Source organism: Chiloscyllium plagiosum, chromosome 37 (assembly GCF_004010195.1).
Source record: "Chiloscyllium plagiosum isolate BGI_BamShark_2017 chromosome 37, ASM401019v2, whole genome shotgun sequence".
NCBI classification, from domain to species: domain Eukaryota; kingdom Metazoa; phylum Chordata; class Chondrichthyes; order Orectolobiformes; family Hemiscylliidae; genus Chiloscyllium; species Chiloscyllium plagiosum.
The window spans coordinates 22,552,626-22,571,028 of record NC_057746.1 but is presented as its reverse complement, the minus strand read 5'-3'; the positions used below and the strand labels follow the sequence as shown (position 1 = coordinate 22,571,028).

Genomic DNA, 18,403 nt, shown 5'->3' with positions numbered 1-18,403 from the left:
GGAGTCGGTGGGTTTGTAAAAATGTCGGTGTCAAGTCGGACATCATTAATGGAGATGGAAAGGTCCAGGAAGGGGAGGGAGGTGTCAGAGATTGTCCAGGTAAATTTAAGGTCAGGGTGGAATGTGTTGGTGAAGTTGATGAATTGCTCAACTTCCTCGTGGGAGCACGAGGTGGCGCCAATGCGGTCATCAATGTAGCGGAGGAAGAGGTGGGGAGTGGCGCCGGTGTAACACTACCTTTGACTCAACAGCCATCAGAAGTGAGCTCTCAGTTATATTCCAGAAAGTGATCTGCCAAGGCCAATTAAGTTCAGGTAACAAAATGCTGGCCTTGCCAGCAGCACATCCCTCCTATATTTGAAAGAAAGGGCAGCTCTTATGGAGGGTCTTAAAGCATCTGCCTCATATTTAGTCAAAAAAGTCAAAATACCATATACTCGCAATTCCATCAGTTCTACATGGACTTCCTGTCCTGATCTTGCATTAACTTCATACCATCCTTCGTCACTTTTCATCAGAGTCTGTATTTCCAGACTGTAGTCGGCAAGGTTTAATCGGAACCTCTCTTTAAAACCATTGCTACATTCTGCTGGGTTGTTTCGGGCTTTGTTACAGATTTGAATTTTTTTCCCAGTGGATGAACTTCTGAAGTCCCAAGTAAGTATCAATGGGTCTGGCCATGGAATATGTACTGACAAAGCTAATGACTGTCCCAGGCTTCCATTCAGTAAGTGTGAAGACGTTGGAATCCCATCAGCCTGTGCGAGACCTGGGGAGCAGAAAAATAACAAACAATAAGTGTCTTTAGCTTTGGTTAGTTTGTATTTATTGCTTTGCTAAAGATCTTCCATTACTGCAGTTCCAAACTGAGGCTGAAAGTATCCTCATATCTTAAGTGAAATGCATTTTGTATAGTTCCCTTCACGACAAAGCAGATGCTATTGACAAGATACCACAGATGTTGCTCCTCTCCGTGATTATTATAACAAGAGGAAGAAACTCATTCAGAACCTTATCACTTCTCTGGTTAAATTTATTCACTAACTAAACTGGAAAGATATCTCAGAGAGATGCGCAAACACTAATATAGCATCAATCAGAAGCCTTGCTGTGAAATTAGATAAATCTTCAGTGTGACAGTTTCACTCATGATCATTGTACCCCAATCATTGACCCATAGCAAACCCATTAGCACAGAATAAGAATAATTTGCAATTAAACACTGCGCAGTCATCTTATAATGTAGGAAATGCAGAATCCTGTTTTCATACATAAACAATGTGATGGTGCCAAAACAATGCATTTAATGGTGTAGGTTGAAAGAAATTATTGGTCAAGACAGAAGGGAGAATTCCACCACTCCCCACCCAAAATAGCCAGGAACATCTTTCACATCTTTCCAAGGGAGGAGATAGGGCCTTAGTTTAATGAATAAAATGAAGTTATCATAATCGCAGAAGGCCTTAGGCTGCTCTCTCATTTGACAGAGATGACTGGTGGTGAGTGTAATCTGACGGTCACCATGCCTCAGATGAGGGACAAGGTTCAGAAGGTGGGACCTTCACTTTGACCTCAGCTCACGTGGAAATTGAACTCACGCTGTTAACCCAAAGGACCACCAAGAAATAGGAGATGGAGTGGGTCATTCAACCCTTTGGGTCCACTCCACCATTCAAGAGGATCATGGCTGATCTAACATTCCTCAAGTCCAGTTTCCCGCACTTTCCCCATCACCCTTGATTCCCCTACTGATAAAGAATCTATCTATCTCAGTCTTAAATAGACACAAGGACTCTACCCTTACAACTCTCTGTGGTAAGGAGTTCCTAAGGCTCTCAAGCCTCAGAAAATAAATTTCTCCTCATCTCAGTCTTAAATTGGCACTCATTTACTCTCAGGCTGTGCCCTCTGGACTCAGAATCTCTGCATTTATCCTGTCAAGTCCTTAAGAATCTTACCTGTTTCAATGAGACCACCTCTCATTCTTCTAAACTCCAGTGAGTAGAGTCCCAACCTGTTCAGTCTTTGCTCATAAGACAATCACTCCAAAGATCAAGCTTGTGAACCTTCCTTAAACTGCTCCAATGAAATAAAACTTTTCCTTAAAAAAAACACTCATAGTATTCCAGATGTAGTCTCGCCAGCACCTTGTACAGTTACAAATAGACATCCTTACACCTATTATCCACATTGATGTCACTCTGCATCACAAACCAGCTGTCCAGCCAACTAACCAACCTCACCAGTTTAACTATCGATCCATCTGAAGGCTTAGAGATGTGAGTGCCATCACAGCTGACACTTCAACATTCCTGGAGATTATAGTTGGGAGGTGAATTTGGAAGATTGGGGTTGGAGGAAGAACAATCTCATGGAAACCAAAAGTTGGTTGGGTGGGAGCTGAAAGTGGTGGAAAAAATTGCATTATAATCCAAGTTCACTTCCAACCCATTCCACTGAAGGGAAATTGAGGTTATGGTCAGGCAGTGAGTAAAGGGGAGCAGTAAATAAACACATTCGTAAGACATATGTGCAATATTTAAATATGATAAAGAAGTTCCTTTCGCTCTGAGAGCATTATAGACTCATATCTATACTCTTGTCAACTTTTTACCGGTATTGTCAGCCATTTACCGATGAGATAGTAATCCTAATTATGGAAATGTTTGGATAGAAATAATCTGTAGATGGCAGTCCTGAAGTTTTGAAGTGATGGACCTGTGATGATTTTCTTGGCAGATTATTCTACTGTGCAATCACCCTTGGGGAGAGGTGACAGCCTTCCATTAGCCTTCCATTCTGGATATGGACAATCCAGATGACAAAAGGCAGGTGAAGGCAGCTGGATGCAGGAAGCAGATACATTCCATTTCCGGGCCATTTGCCTCACCAAACCCTCAAAATTAGACAGCATTCCCTGACCATTCCAATGACCTACTCTCAATCCAAGAGTAGGTAATTTCTTGACAGAGGCCTCCAGACTCAAACCTTCCTCTGCTCCAGTTAATAGAATTCCCTGCTCACCTCCACTCTCAAACTCAATCTCAGTCTGGTCTCTGCACCATCCCTCTCAGTGTTTTATCCCCAAATCCACCTCTCTCACCCATCCCACCACTCTCAGGTGCAACTCTCCTTTGCTACCTTCCTGCCAAGTGGGGCCAACGGTCTGTATGCCCATTAGCTGCTCAAGCTCTCCTGATCTCACTTATGACAAAACATATTCATCAGCCAAAAATAAAACCAAAGAACTGTAAATGGTTGAAATCAGGAACAAAAACAGAAACTGCTGGAGATGCATCTGACAGCATCTGTGATGAGAAAGCAGTGATCATGTTTCAGATCCACTGACCCTTCTTCAGCAGATCCTGTGCTAAATTCTTTCAGTTTCCCATCTTCAATCCAATCCCTCCACTCCCTCTCTCTTACTCTGCCTCTGAGTAGCAAATAGCAAAGCCCATTGTATTCAGTATTAACACCTAATTTTACACAAACTCTAACAGCACAGAAGGAAATCATTATGTCTGTGACAGCGCTTTTAAAATGTCATCCAATTACTTCACCTCCGAACCCATAGAGGGCAAATTTCCTCATTCATTTTTACAGTTCTTTTTCCCAATCCCTTAATTAACCTGGATGACTGTTTGTGAGACTTGCACGTATGCCCTTACATGTTTATCAGTGGATTTTTGGGTTAGTTTTTAATAGTTTTATGCCCTTCCCATAGCTAGGACACACTTTCAACTTTGCACTCAAGTGTACCAAGGATTTTGTGGAAATTTAATGGAAATAAGTATTGGAAAAGATGTAAAATGTGCTGTAGCTCTTCTTTGCTAGATTTCCCTTTGCACAAAGTCAAATTTATTCCCAAATGGCTGCTAAACCAACACCCCAGTATTGTATTTAGGTGGCTAATTTGAAAAACTGCTGTCTCTCTCGTTATGTTTTGAGGAGAGTGCAGCTAATTCCAGGAGTCAGGGAGTTAACTGAAATATTCTGTGCATACTTCCTACCTGCTGAGTCTGTTTCCTGTCAACCAGCAAAGATTGCAAAGGAAGCTAGTTAGCTGTGGAAAACACACATTTTATCAAGTGACTGGGGCGTGAAGCCAGTTAAAATAAGAATTCTCATCTCAAATGTGAAACTAAAATTCATCATGGAACCATAGATTTATCAACAAAACAGCTAATGTATTTCTAGTACAACTTTTGACACTATCTGGATGATACAGAGTTCACACAATCAAGTCCCTGTACATTAGATGGCTGGAGAACTGGTATAACCACAGGATATAATCATAATTTGCATAAAAATTTGCATAAAAAGCAAATTCCTTTTGGAAGAATCATGGGGTGCTAGTTCAGTTTGTGACACTACAAAATCCCACTGGAAACTGACTTCCAGTCACAGATATATCTCTGAGCTGTCACCCTAAGCTTCCTACCTTCGGGTAATTTTGGATCCAACCTCATGTGCTCTTACTATCTCTACTAAGCCATCTTATCAAAGTGTTTCTAAATTCTACATAGGCAACATGAAATGCATTACCCTTACCAACATTTCTAGTTCTCAAAATGTTTAATTCATCTTGTCAAACCCTACCTTCCCTTGACAAATTCCAGCTGACTGTCTCTGAGTGAGCCATGGCGCCAAAAGTGCAGATATATTGTGTCCCTCAGAAATCTTTCTAATAATTTCCCTACAACCAAAGTTAGACTGGCCAGATCCTGATCTATCCCTTACTTTTTAAATATTTTGATAATATTAGCAGTACTCCAATTGTCTGGCATATCATCTATCTCCAGCGAGGATTTGAAAGTTGGTGCTAGGGCCCCTTATATATCCACTTTTGTTTTCCTCATCTCGCTGAGATATATTTCCATGCAGGCCTACACACTTATCCATTTCTCAGTCTGCCAAACTCTCCAGGATCACCTCTCTCTCTGTATTTCTTCTAATATTTCACAGTCCTCCACCCTAACATCAATATTTTATTATCCCTCGAGATAAAGGATATGGAAATTAAAGAAAAGAAAGTCTGCTTTTGACAAATGAGAGGTAGAAAATAAAATGGAGAAACAAGAGGAATATTGAAGATTCACAGGGGAGGCATTTGGCATGCTGGAGGACGGGAGTGCGGCTAATGTTGTGCCTTTACATATGAAAGGCTTTAAGGAGAAGCCTGGGAACTAAAAGCCTGTGAGCTTGACATCGGTGGTAGGTAAGTAGGATTTACATGCATTTGGAGAAGTAAGGACTGATTAGGGATAGTCAACATGGTTTTGTGCAAGGGAAATATTGTCTCAAACCTGATTGAGTATTTTGTGGAAGTAACCAAAAAGATTGATGAGGGCAGATGGGTAGATATTGTTTATATGGATATTAGTAAAGCCTTTTACAAAGTTCCAATGGAAAACTAATTAATAAAGTTAGATCACATGGGATTTAGGGTGAACTTGCCAACTGAATACAAAATTGGTTTGATGGACAGAAACAGAGGGTAGTGATGGAGGGTTGTTTTTTGGACTGGAGGTCTGTGACCAGCAGTGTTCCACAGCAATCAGTACTGAGTCTAATTTTATTTGTCATTTATAGACACTATTTGGATAAAAATATAGGAAACATGATTAGTAAGGTTGTAGATGGCAGTAAAACAATCTTTCAATCTTCCCTAGGCCTATGGGAGGTGCTAGCAGATGCTGCCACCTTGTTTTAGAAAGGTTATAAGGATAAGCCCAGCTATTACAAACCAGTCAGTTTATTTGTTTCAGGTGCTTCAAGAAACAATTATTCAGAACAGATTAAGTAGTGACATAGAAAAGGGGTACAGGAAATAGATTCCTAAAGGGAAAACATATTTAACCTAGCTTGCTGGAGTAGTAATGAACCTAATGCTGTTGATGCGGTGAACATGCTAATGTTGACTAGATATATTTTTGGGTTGGATGGAGGTCTCTAGTGGAGTTCCATGGGGTCGGTATTGGGACATTTGCTTTTCCTCCTATTTGTTAATTACTAAGATCCTGATGTGCAGAAGGCAATTTCAAAGTTTGCAGATAACACAAAACTTGCAGACCTGTGAGAAGGAGTGTTGAACTCCAGAAGGCTCGACAAGTTGGTGGAGTGAGGCAAACAGATCTCAGATGAGGATCAGGGTAGAAAAGTTTTAGATTACTTTGAAAGACAATATAAATAGACAGCACAATTCTAAAGGAGGTGCAAGAAAAAAGGACTTGGGTATACATGTGGAAAAATCACCTAAAATGGCAGCACAGGCAGAGAGAGAATTACCTGAAGCTGAACAACCCAAAAACTGTGAATGCTGGAAGTCAAAAACAAAAACTGCAATTGTTGGAAAAACTCAGCAGCCCTGCTACATTTGAGGAGAGGAATCAGAATTAATGCCTTGGAACCATTCTGAAGAAGGGTCACTGGACCCAAAACGTTAACTATGCTTTCTCTCCTCAATTGCTATAAGACCTGCTGAGTTTTCCAAATATGTGAAGCATACAGTGTTCTTGGCTTTATTCATCAGAGAATAGAGTACAAAAGCAAAGAGGTGCTGTTGAACTTGTACAAAACATTGTTAGGCCTCAACTGGGCAGTTCTGGGTACCACATTATAGGAAGGATTTGAACACAATGGAGAGAATGCAAAGGAAGTTTACAGCAATGGTTATAGAAATAAGGAACTCCATGTATGAGAATAGATTGAAGAACGTGGAACCTTTCTTCATGGGAGAAGGCAGCTAAAAGGAGCTCTGATAGAGGTTTTCAAAATCACGAGGAAACTGGATAGCGTAGATAGGGAGAAAATTTCCTACTCATAAAAGGAATGAGGAAATGGGACACAGATTTAAAGTGATCTGCAGAAGAAGCAAGAAAGGAAAAACATTTTCACTCAGTGAGCACTTAGGGCATGGACAGGCAGTGACTGCAGGTTCAACTAGGCCATTCAAGAATGCATTGGGTGATAATTTTGTTAAAAACAACATCAAGGATATGGGAAAGAGCAGGAAATTTGCATTAATTAATGATACTTTAACAAGCTGGTGCAACTACAAGGAGCCAAATGGCCTCATTCTTCAATGAAAAACTTTTGTGACTCCACCTATGTGATTTTATGATGTTGAAAAGGCTACACACTGTGCCCTATTCCTCCAAGGTCTGTGCGGGACAGTAACTTCCTGAACAAGACGTCAATGGGTGCACGCATTGATCAGCGATACTATTGATACATAGTCACTGTAATGACTTAGTAATTGAATAGATGAGTGTCATATTGAATGATTCACTAATGGCCCTGGGTTCCATTCACGATGACAGTAGCTGCATTCAATATCACAAGCCTCAGAGCTAGTGAGGAATGAGAGGATAACATCACTACAGTTGCTAATTGGAATCACAAAACCTGTCTATTGATCTCATCTGGAAGATCCAGATATAGGAGTCATGTGAGGATGTCAGTGTTTTTGGCTGTGACAGCCTCCAAAGCCAAATAATCTATGATCACTTACTGTCTGCGCTTACACACAAAGGATGAGCAGTTGGCAACCTGACTAGTTTACATTGAGGGCCCTTACCCAGCATGATCTAATGGTTTTGAGCAAGAGAAGTAGAGACAATTAGATTTGGGGATGAGCATACTGAAGATGGATGTGACCAGGTGCTATTGGATTGCCTGAATCAGGCCTAACCTAAAATCGTTCGCACCCACAATAAATCAAGGAGTGACACCTGCAAAGAAAATGGTGAATCTGACTGACAGCAACTGTAATCAAGTTGGTTACAGTTAGCCATTGTCTGTATCTCATGTTTCCACAAATCACAGAAACCACAAAAATGTTAAAGCTAGGGAGAAATGCAAACTTGTGAAAGTCCAGGTAGATTGATTACTTTGTGTGGAGGGGGAGCATTTTGCAGGATCAGATGAGTGGAGCAGAAATGCAAATACGTTATACTTGGTCTATATCATAACAGTGAGGTTCAGAGTTTCTTTCCCCAGACTCTATGACTCTTTATTGTGCACTGTATATATGTTCCACCGCTCACAATCTAGAGGGCAAGTCTTTTCTATTGGTGGGATAGTGTTCAGTATCGAGCCTCCCTAAGTGATTGCAAGTGGGACATGAAACACTGAAGTTTAATAATCCAACTCCTTTAACCTTCAGTTCACACAAGTATTCACAGCAGGTAAATATATGAGATCAGCACTACTGTTCAGTTCTGGCATTCAAGTCACCTTGTTCTGCCCTTATCTCTCTGTTATAATACGAAGTGTTTAATATAACTCATCACTGTCTGCCAAATGTGGACTAGCAAAAGGTTCTATACAAATTTGATATAACTATTTTTAATTATATTCCTATAGTACCAAGTGTTTTATATGCTTTTTGTGAAGGCCTTACCAGCTCTTGCTTTATGACTCTCTGACAGCTGTTAATCCAGAACCTGACTCTAATGTTTTGGTGACATGGATTCAAATCCAACCATAGTAAATGGCAAAATTGAATTCAATGTATTTTTAAAAGTCTCCAATAAAAGAAACGCTAGGCCAATTGTGGCTTTGGCAATACCATTGATTATTGAAAAACACCCATGTGGTTCATCACTGCCCTGTGGGAGGGAAATCTGTACTCTTTACCTGGTCTAGCCTACATGTGACTCCAGCCCCACAGCAAGGTGGTTTATTCTTAACTACGCACTGGGCCACTAGGGATACACAAAAGATCCCAGTCTTAATGGAAACTCTCATATCCCATTGGCGAATGAAACAAAAACAGCTTTGTCCTTCCGATGAATTAAATATGAACGGCTGCAATGCACAACATATGCAGCAGCCTCTGAAACGAAGTCTATCACAGACTGGAATGTAGATAAAATGGGTAAACTACAAATGCTCAAAACTGAAGTTCGTCAGCCATGGAGCCTTACATTGGCCTCAAAATACACATACTGTCTTAATTATTTAATACACTGTTACACTGTAGGCAAATAAGCAAGGACAGTGGCTAAATTTAAGCACGCGATTTAACGAACAGTAGATGAGATGACTGACCAACTTTATGGTTTGTTGATTATGTCAATTCAAATGGACAAAGGTCTGTTTCCGTGCTGTACATCTCTATGACTCAATGACAATGCTGCCATCTAAAAAAGCTGCTTTTTGACTTCCTCCACTTTCAGGCTTTCATGCATGTGGGTGTAACTTTTGTGTAAATATTTGAATCCGGCAGGTGCTGGGAACTGCAGTAGCCAATATCAATACGCTCCTAATTAACTAATACTGCACTATATAGCAGCTGTTTCTATTTGCTAATCTCGCACGTTGGACCATGGAGTGAGCTGAAATGTGTGACACATTAAAAGAGAACATCTGTCCATGTTTTCAACAAGTATTTAGCCAAAACAAATTTTTGTTTCACAAAAAACAGTGCAGTGCATTTGCACTAAAATGTTTCCTCCCAGCCTTTGAGGTACAACAGGATTTGAATAGGTATGTCAAATTCAGCCAACACCAGTTCCTGCACAGTGTAAACTGCAACCTGAGTCACTACCTGCAGTTGGGGTAATATGGTTTCCTTACAAAGCCACTTAATGTTTTTGTTTTGCATACAGACACCTATTCCAGTTATAATCAGTCAAAGAAGGAACTGTTGTAAGGTTGCAAACCATGAAATAGTGTAAAGAAACTGAGCGTTTGTACAGATCTTTGCAGAGATAGTGAAGGCAAGACATCACCTTCTGAAGTGGTTATGTCCATTACATGTGGCTACAAAATGCACTGCAGAATTTCACCAAACATCCTCAGACAGCACCTTACAAACCCACGACAATTTCCACCTGGAAGGACAAGGTTAGCAGATATATGGGAACACCACCATCTTCAGGTTCCCCTCCAAGCAACACACCATCTTGACAAGGGAATTTATCACCATTCCTTCGCTGTCGATGGGCCAAAAACCTGGAGTTTCCTCCCTAACGGTATTGTGGGTCAACCCACAACAAGTGGAGTGCTGCAGTTCAAGAGGTCAGCTCACCATCATCTTCTCAAGGGCAACAAGGGATGAGCAATAAATGTTGGCCCAGCCAGTGACACACACATTGCACAAATGAATAATGGAAATTAAAATTCTGGCTGTTTACTACATATTGATGACCATTAATTGAATTTGGTCTGCTGTTTTTTATCTGTATCAAGTGCCCGTCCTCTTGCTATCCCGTGGGGAGACTGAGGATTGGACTCTGGATGTTTAGATGCTTTAAGTTAACTGTATGGCATACTTAAATGAAGCAACAGACTGTGCCAGTTCCTGAAGTATTAAACCTCATTACCACTTACTGGAGACATGAAGGAAAGTAACAAATAACTTACAGTTTGGTCACTGCATTATAGAAAGGATATGATTGCATTAAAAAGAATGCAGAGTAAATTCACCAAGATGTTGCTGATTGAAGTGATCCTGCTATAAAGATAGACTAGATTAGCCAACGTGGTTTTCTTTAGAACAGAGAAGACTGATGGGGGTATCCAATTGATGGGTACTAGGTTCTGAGGGGCATAAACAGGGTAGATAGGAAAAACCTTTCCTTTTAATACAGGGATCAAAAACCAAGGGCCACAATTTTAAAGTAAGGAGCAGGAGGTTTAGAGGAAATCTAAGAAATTTTGCTTCTTCCTAGAGACTTGTGTTCTGGAATCCACTGCGTGAAAGAGTGGTAGAGGTAGGAAGCATCAAGTTAGTTAAGACTGTTTAGATGATTACTTGAAATGCCATAGAATCCAAGACTACAGGCTAGGTGCTCGGAAATGGAATTAGAACAGATGGATGGTTGATGATTGGCACAGACATGATGGGCCAAAAGGTCTCATTCCCTGCTGTAAAGCTCCATGGTTTTATCGTTTACATCATATTTCATGACCTCCGTATGTCCCACAGTGTTTTACAGCCAGAAAAGGACTTTTTGAAGAGGGACAGTGTTTCAGTGTGTGTTCTGAAGAAGGGTCACCGGACACAAAATGATAACTCTGCTTTCTCTCTACAGACACTACCAGACCTGCTGAGATTCTTCTCCTATTTCTGTTTTTGCTTCATTTCTTTCCTTGTGTTTTTTTTGCATTATCATGAGCTGTTTCAGAATATACAGAGGATGAGAGTGGGGTGAAAATGAACCTGTGCAGAAGTGAAACAGATAAAGTAGACAAAATACTGAACTAGTAGAGATAGGTAGCCACTGAGCTTGTGTATTATTGTGTAATATGGATCCAGAGCAGTTAACATCATCAGCAATCAAATTAACTGACAAGTTTCATTTCCATACTTTGGATAGTTCATGTCTCAATATCATTGCATCCTTCCCCCACTTGGTTTTAGAGGTGTAGCTAGTCCTGTATGTATTGGAAATTTGGTCACATTAGGAAAGAAAGTACGTGCCAAAAATCATGCCAAATATGTCTAACTCTAAAACCTCCAAAACTACTCCCAAAGACTTGATTTGAAGATGCTGGTGTTGGACTGGGGTGTACAAAGTTAAAAATCACATAACACCAGGCTTTAGTCCAACAGGTTTATTTGGAAGCACTAACTTTCAGAGTGCTGCTCCTTCATCAGGTGGTTGTGGAGTATAAGATCATAAGACACAAAATTTATAGGAAAAGTTTACAGTGTGATGTAACTGAAATTAAATATTGAAAAAGACCTGGATTGTTTGTTAAGTCTCTCATCTTTTAGAATGAACATGTTGGTTTCAGTTCTTTCATATGTAAATTGCAGAACTTTTTTTAAAGTTACATTCTCAAGTGAACTTTAACAATAGGTACCTTGTTAGCCCAGATAATGCATTTAGGAGTAAAGTGCCCTGTGTGAGACTGTCCGTGCCACAATGTTCAGACTGATTCTAATCTAAAAAATAGACTTACAGAATCTTACATGGATTCATGCAGTTTTTGAGCAAAATAAAATGTAATTCTGCAAGTACAAATTCACCCCAAAGACTTGACTTTGTAAATTGTAAAATGAGAACTCCCAACATGGGTGAGAATGGTCACCATTTTGAAACATGAAAAATGTAACATAATTAAATCATTTTAAATTTAGTTTTACTGTAACAATCAGTCATACAAATATATTTTAACCACAATCATTGAGTTTTAAAATCATTGAACCCATTGTTTACAACATCCTGCATGCAATACACAGTCCATCAGATTGATTCTCTTTGGCCATGGCAGTACCAAAGCAATCTCACTCTCGATCAGATGTAGTGACTCCATTTTAAGAAGCCCCCCTTCTTAACGGAGAAAGGTCATCTTACTCTCCATTTGCTGAGTTTGATATTAATTCATCAAGATCCTCTTAACTGTATCAATAATATCAATTCAGAACATTAATAAGCTGCAACATTACAAAGGCCATTTGGACAGCTATTCAACTTGACCCATTCTCTTCCATTCAACTCTTATCATCGACGTGCACGAAAAAAATCCTGCAGGACGGTTAACAGTGATTTTACTTTTGAAAGTTACTATAGGCCTCAATATTGAACAGGCTATTATCACTGTATATGTTCTCATGCATTTTGATTTTTACTGTTTCCTTCCACTCAAATGTCAAAGGTTGGACATACAGAAATTCACAGGCGCTTCATCTATATTGGTATGTGACTGAATGGGTTTTTGTGTGGTGACCACTTCCTGACAGGGGGTCACAGTTGCCTGGCCAGCTGAGTTTATATTTCACAGTGACGCCAATACCACAGATTCCATTCCTGCATCGCTCAGGTTACAATGAACGTCTTGCCTTCTCAACCTCAGCCCTTGCCTGAAGTGTAATGATGCTCAGATTAAACTGACCACCGGCTATCTGTCTCTCTAATGATACTGTGTAATGATGGTGACTTTACCTTTACCACTTCCTGGTGAATTAGTGGAAACTGTTCATTTTATGTGAAGGCATGTTGGTAGATTCTAAGTAATTACTGTCTGCTGCTGTAACACCAAACGACTATGATCCATAAAGCAGCCACAAGGTCTCGTCTCTGCTCATCACCATGCAATGCAAAGTCTTCTCTTTGTGGGTATCTGTTAAACTCCCACTCATCTTTGCAAACACAGCCCCTGTCATTTTCCCTTGATCTCCTTTGTCAAATACAGAACATAAAATATGTATACCTAAGTTGACAGATCAAGGCTGAGTACAAATACAAATATTGAATTTCATAGGTAAGAGGTTGTGAGGAAGTGATTTGTGTCAGACTGATACAAAATTATGATTTTAGCATCAAAAGAAAGTTGCCTTCTGCTAGATTAATCTACATTGCATGATCTGAAGCACTATAAGCAGTTTTGATCCCCTGTGTGAAGTTTGAACATTCTTCCCATGTCTGTGTAGGTTTCCTCCGGGTGCTCTGGTTTCCTCCCACAATGCAAAGATATGCAGGTGAATTGGCCATGCTAAATTGCCAATAGTGTTCAGGGATGTGTAGGTTAGGTGCATTAGTCAGGGGGAAATGTAGAGTAACAGGGTAGGGCAATGGGTCTAGGTGGTTTACTCTTCAGAAGCTCCGTGTGGACTTGTTGGGCAGAAGGGCCTGTTTCCACACTGTAGGGATTCTATGATCTAATTAAGGAATGAGAAAAAGATCATTTAATTGGAGGCAACTCAGAGAAGTTTCACTAGGATGATCTCTGGTATAGAGGAATTGTGTTTTGACCAAAGACTAAACAGGTTGGGACTATATTCACTGGAGTTCAGAAGAATGAGAGGTGATCTCATTGAAGTATAAAGGATTCTTAAGGGGTTTGGTGGGGTAAATGCTGAGAGAATGTTTCTCCTCATGGAAGAGTCTCAGACCAAAGAATCTCAGGAATGAAAATTTAAGTAACAGATGGGTGAGAATTTCTTCTCTCAGAGAGTTGCAAGCTTTTGACATTCTTTGCTAAAGAGAGCTGAGGGGATAGAGTCCCTTTGTATATTTAAGGCTGAGATAGACAGATTCTTGATCAGTCAGGGAATCAAGGGTTACGGGGAAAGGGCAGGAAAGTGGACAGAAGAAATATTGATCAGCAATGATCCTATTGAATGGTGGAGCAGCCTTGAAGGGCTGAATGGCCTACTCCTGTTCCTATTCCTTCTGGTCGTATTTGCTAGTGTTAATAAAGGTTGGCAAAATTGTTCCATATTCTTTGAGGGAAAGTAATGTTAATCTGCAGCTGAAAAGTGAATGACTGATCAAGAACAAAAGATACTTGACTGTTGCTTGTGTGATCAATGTTTCCTCCACCCTACATCAGCATTTCTCATTTGTTTCAGGGCCTTTCAATTGTAATGCAACTGTATTTGAGGCTGACCTACATCATTTCTTTGGGCCTTAGGCTGGATACAAGGATGGGCACAACAGAAATGCCTGAAGTGAGTATTCTAAAAGTTAGCCCCTTCCGCACAGAGAGTGGGGCGAGAAAACACAGCCCCCTTTTTAATGGGTTTGGAGGGATACAGGCCGAGTGCTGGCAGGTAGCACTAGATTGGGTTGGGAATCTGGTCAGCATGGACGAGTTGGACCGAAGGGTCTGTTTCCATGCTGTACATCTCTATGACTCTATGACTGGATTTGTTCAGGGCATTTGCATTTTACTGACTGGACTGCCATTCATTGTCCAACTCAAATTACCCTTCAGCTGCAGTGAGCTGCCTTCTTGAACTGCGGTGAAGGTACTCTCCAGTGGTGCTGTGAAGGCGTTACAGAGTGTTGACTCAGTGACAATGAAGAAACAGGCTCTCAGAGATAGTGGTGGAGGCGAATACAATTTTGTCACGGATGGGATAGGTAGGGAGGGATACAAACCAAGTGCAGGCAAATGGGACAAGATTAATTGTAAAAACTGAACAGCATGGACAAATTGGGCTGAAGGACCTGTTTCCATGCTGCAAACCTCTATGACTCTATAAGAGAGGTAGGGTTCCAAATGAGGAGGATGAGTAGCTTGGAGGGAAAGTAGTAGTTTCATAGAACATAGAACAGAACAACACAGTATAGGTCCTTCAGCCCGCAATGTTTTGCCAACCTTTTTATCCTATTCTAAGAACAAACTCATCTACATGCCATTCATTTTACTATCATCCATGTGCCTACCCAAGAATCGCTTAAATGCCCCTAATGTATCTGACTACTACCACTACTGGCAGGGCATTGCACACACCCACCACTCCTTGTGTAAAGAACCTGACTCTGACAGCTCTCCTAAACGTTCCTCCAACCATCTTTAAATTATGCGCCCTCATGATAGCAATTTCCACCTGGGAAAATGTCCCTGGTTATCCATTCTACCTATGCCTCTCATTATCTTGTACACCTCCATCAAATCACCTCTCATCCTTCTTCACTCAAATGAAAAAGGCCCTAGCTCCCTCAACCTTTCTTCATAAGGCATGCCCTCCAGTCCAGGCAGCATCTTGGTAAATCTCCTCTGTGCCTTGTCTAAAACTTTCACATTTCCTATAATGAGGCAACCAGAACTGAACACAATATTCCAAGTGTAGTCTAACCAGGGCTTTATAAAGCTGCAGCATAACCTCATGCCTCTTTAACTCAATCCTCCTGCTAATGAAAGATATCACACCTTATGCCTTCTTGACAACACTATCAGATTGAGTGGCAACTTTGAGAGATCTATGGACGTGGACCCCAAGATCCCTCTGTTCCTCCACACTGCCAAGAATCCTGTCTACAATCTGCATTCAAATTCAACCTTCCAAACTGAATCACTTTACACTTTTCCAGATTGAACTCCATCTGCCACTTCTCAGTCCAGCTCTGCATCCTCTTAATGTCCTTGTGTAACCTACAACAGTCCTCCACACTATCCACAATTTATATCATCAGCAAACTTACTAACCCACCCTTCCACGTCCTCATCCAAGTCATTTATAAAAATCACAAATAGCAGGTGTCCCAGAACAGTTCCTTGTGGAACACCATTGGTCACTGAGCTCCAGGCTGAATACCTTCCACCTACTACCACCCTATATCTTCGATGGATCAGTGAATTCTGTATCCAGACAGACAAATTTCTTTGTATCCCATGCCTCCTTACTTTTTGAATGAGCCTACTATGGGGAACCTTATCAAATGCCTTGCTAAAATCCATGTACACCACATCCACTGCTCTACCTTCATCAATGTGTTTTGTCACATCCTCAAAGAATTGAATACGGCTTGTGAGGCATGATATGCCTCTCACAAAGCCATGCTGACTATTTCTAATCAAATTATGCTTTCATTGCCCTTGTCTTACTGGGTGCCTTGATTTACAAGTTTAGAAAGATTTGCCAAAGGATCCAGAGTGAATTGCTGCAGTGCATCTTGTAGATCATGCACACTGCTGTTGCTGCTTTGGTGGTGGAGGAAGTGAACATTGAAGGTGGTGAACGAGTGCTAATCGAATAGGATGCTTTATGCTGGATTGTGTTGAGTTTCTTGAGCATGGCTGGAGCTGCATTTATCCAGGAAAGTGGAAAGTTTTTCACCAGACTTGTCTGGGAACTAGGCAGACATGGGCAAATACAACTTTAGATTAGTGGCCCAACAAGTCCACACCAACCCACCAAAGCGTATACCACCCAGACCCATACTCATACATTTACCTCTTCACCTAACACTATGGACAATTTAGCATAGTCAATTCACCTAACCTGCACATTTTTGGATTGTGGGAGGAAACCGGAGCACCCGGAGGAAACCCACACAGGCACGGGGAGAATGTGCAAACTCCACACAGAGAGTCGCCTGAGGCGGGAATTGAACCCGGGTCTCTGGCGCTGTGAGGCAGCAGTGCTAACCACTGTGCCACCGTGCCGCCCAAGGATGATTGAATGGAAAAGCGTGAAGTGATGGACTTTGTTAAGAAGAATATGAAGAGACAATTTGAACTAAAAAGAAACATAATTTCATATGGAGTGCAAGAACTAAGAGTGACTTAGGTATGGAAAAGACAGACTTTGGAAAACAGCAGGACAGACTTAAAAAGCTATTCATATTGTTTTTTGAGCAATCTTGAAATAGAGTACAAAACCAAAGAAAGAGTTAGAAGAAAGACCTGTAATATACTTAACAAAACCACTTGGTGTCTCAAAGCAGTTTGCAGAAAATTAGATACGTTATGAAGTGCAGTTATTGGTGCAATATTGGAAAAGTATCAGTCAATTTGTGGCTCAGTTGAAAACCTCTTCAGAAAGTCAGCACCCAAGGTATTGCAGCTCGCTCAGTCACGACACTGGAATGTTAGGATGAGTTATTGTGCGCAAGAGTTGGAGTAGGATTTGAACCAGAAGACTCACAGGTAACTGTCACCAACCGATTTACAACTGTCATACCTTTAATGAAATACTAGGTCACCTTCAGCAATACCATCCTTTTGGATGGACTTCAAGGCCTTGGATATTATGCAGAAAATACATGTATTTGGAAAGGCAAGGACTGATTAGGGATAGACAGCATCGCTTTGTGCATGGGAAATCATGTCTCATGAACTTCATTGACTTTTTTGAAAGAGTAGCAAAGAGGATTAATGAGGGCAGCGGATTAGACATGATCTATATGGACTTTAATAAGGTGTTCGACAAGGTTCTCATGGGAGACCAGTTGGCAAGGTAAGATCTCATGGAATACAGGGAGAATTAGCCACGTGGATACACAACTGACGCAAAGGTAGAAGACAGAGGGTGGTGGAGGAGGGCTGCTTTTTCATACTAGAGGCCTGTGACTAATGGCATGCACAAGGATCGGTGCAGGGTCCACTGCTTTTTGTCATTTATATAAATGATTTGGATGTGAAAATATGAGGTATAGTTAGTAAGCTTGCAGATTCCACCAAAATTGGAGATGTAGTGGACAACAAAGTGGACAATCAGAGCAGAACTTATACACATAATGGTAAAGTCCTAGGTAGTGTTGCTAAACAAAGAGACCTTGGTGTGCAGGTTCATATTGTGAGAAGTGCTTGCGAAAGTTGTTGTTTCTGCAAAAATCACAAGGCTGAGTCATGGAGGGGGGGGAATGTGGTATATGTTAAGCTAGATATGTTTGCGCAAACAGCTACAAGTAGCTGCATCTTGCTTCTGCAAAAATCGCAAGGCGGAATCATGAAGGTGTATACCAAGACATAACTCACCAGAAAGGGAGATGGTCGACTGGTAGAAACAGATGTATTGACATGACAGTTGCAATTGTCATGCACATCGGGAGTTAGTATGAACATGATAACCAAATAAGATCCAGTGTTGCGTCAGCAAAAGTAATAAGACCCAGCTATCGGGGGGCACACTAACAATGATATTATATTATATTTATATTACATTACAGTGTGGAAACAGGCCCTTCGGCCCAACAAGTCCACACCGACCCGCCGA

The 18,403-nt window shown here is 40.9% G+C and overlaps 2 protein-coding genes across 2 annotated transcripts in view; both read right to left on the bottom strand.

Annotated features, from left to right (window-relative positions):
• LOC122541361 overlaps positions 1-18,403 on the bottom strand; it is a 228,588-nt gene that overhangs the window by 125,179 nt on the left and 85,006 nt on the right. The gene's annotated exons all lie outside the window — the stretch shown is intronic.
• Positions 1-18,403, bottom strand: part of LOC122541362 (signaling lymphocytic activation molecule-like) — a 39,392-nt gene that overhangs the window by 5,474 nt on the left and 15,515 nt on the right. The window contains exon 2 of the mRNA XM_043678067.1: positions 431-769. Coding sequence (XP_043534002.1) covers positions 431-769 — 339 coding nt within the window. The remainder of the gene's footprint in view (positions 1-430; positions 770-18,403) is intronic.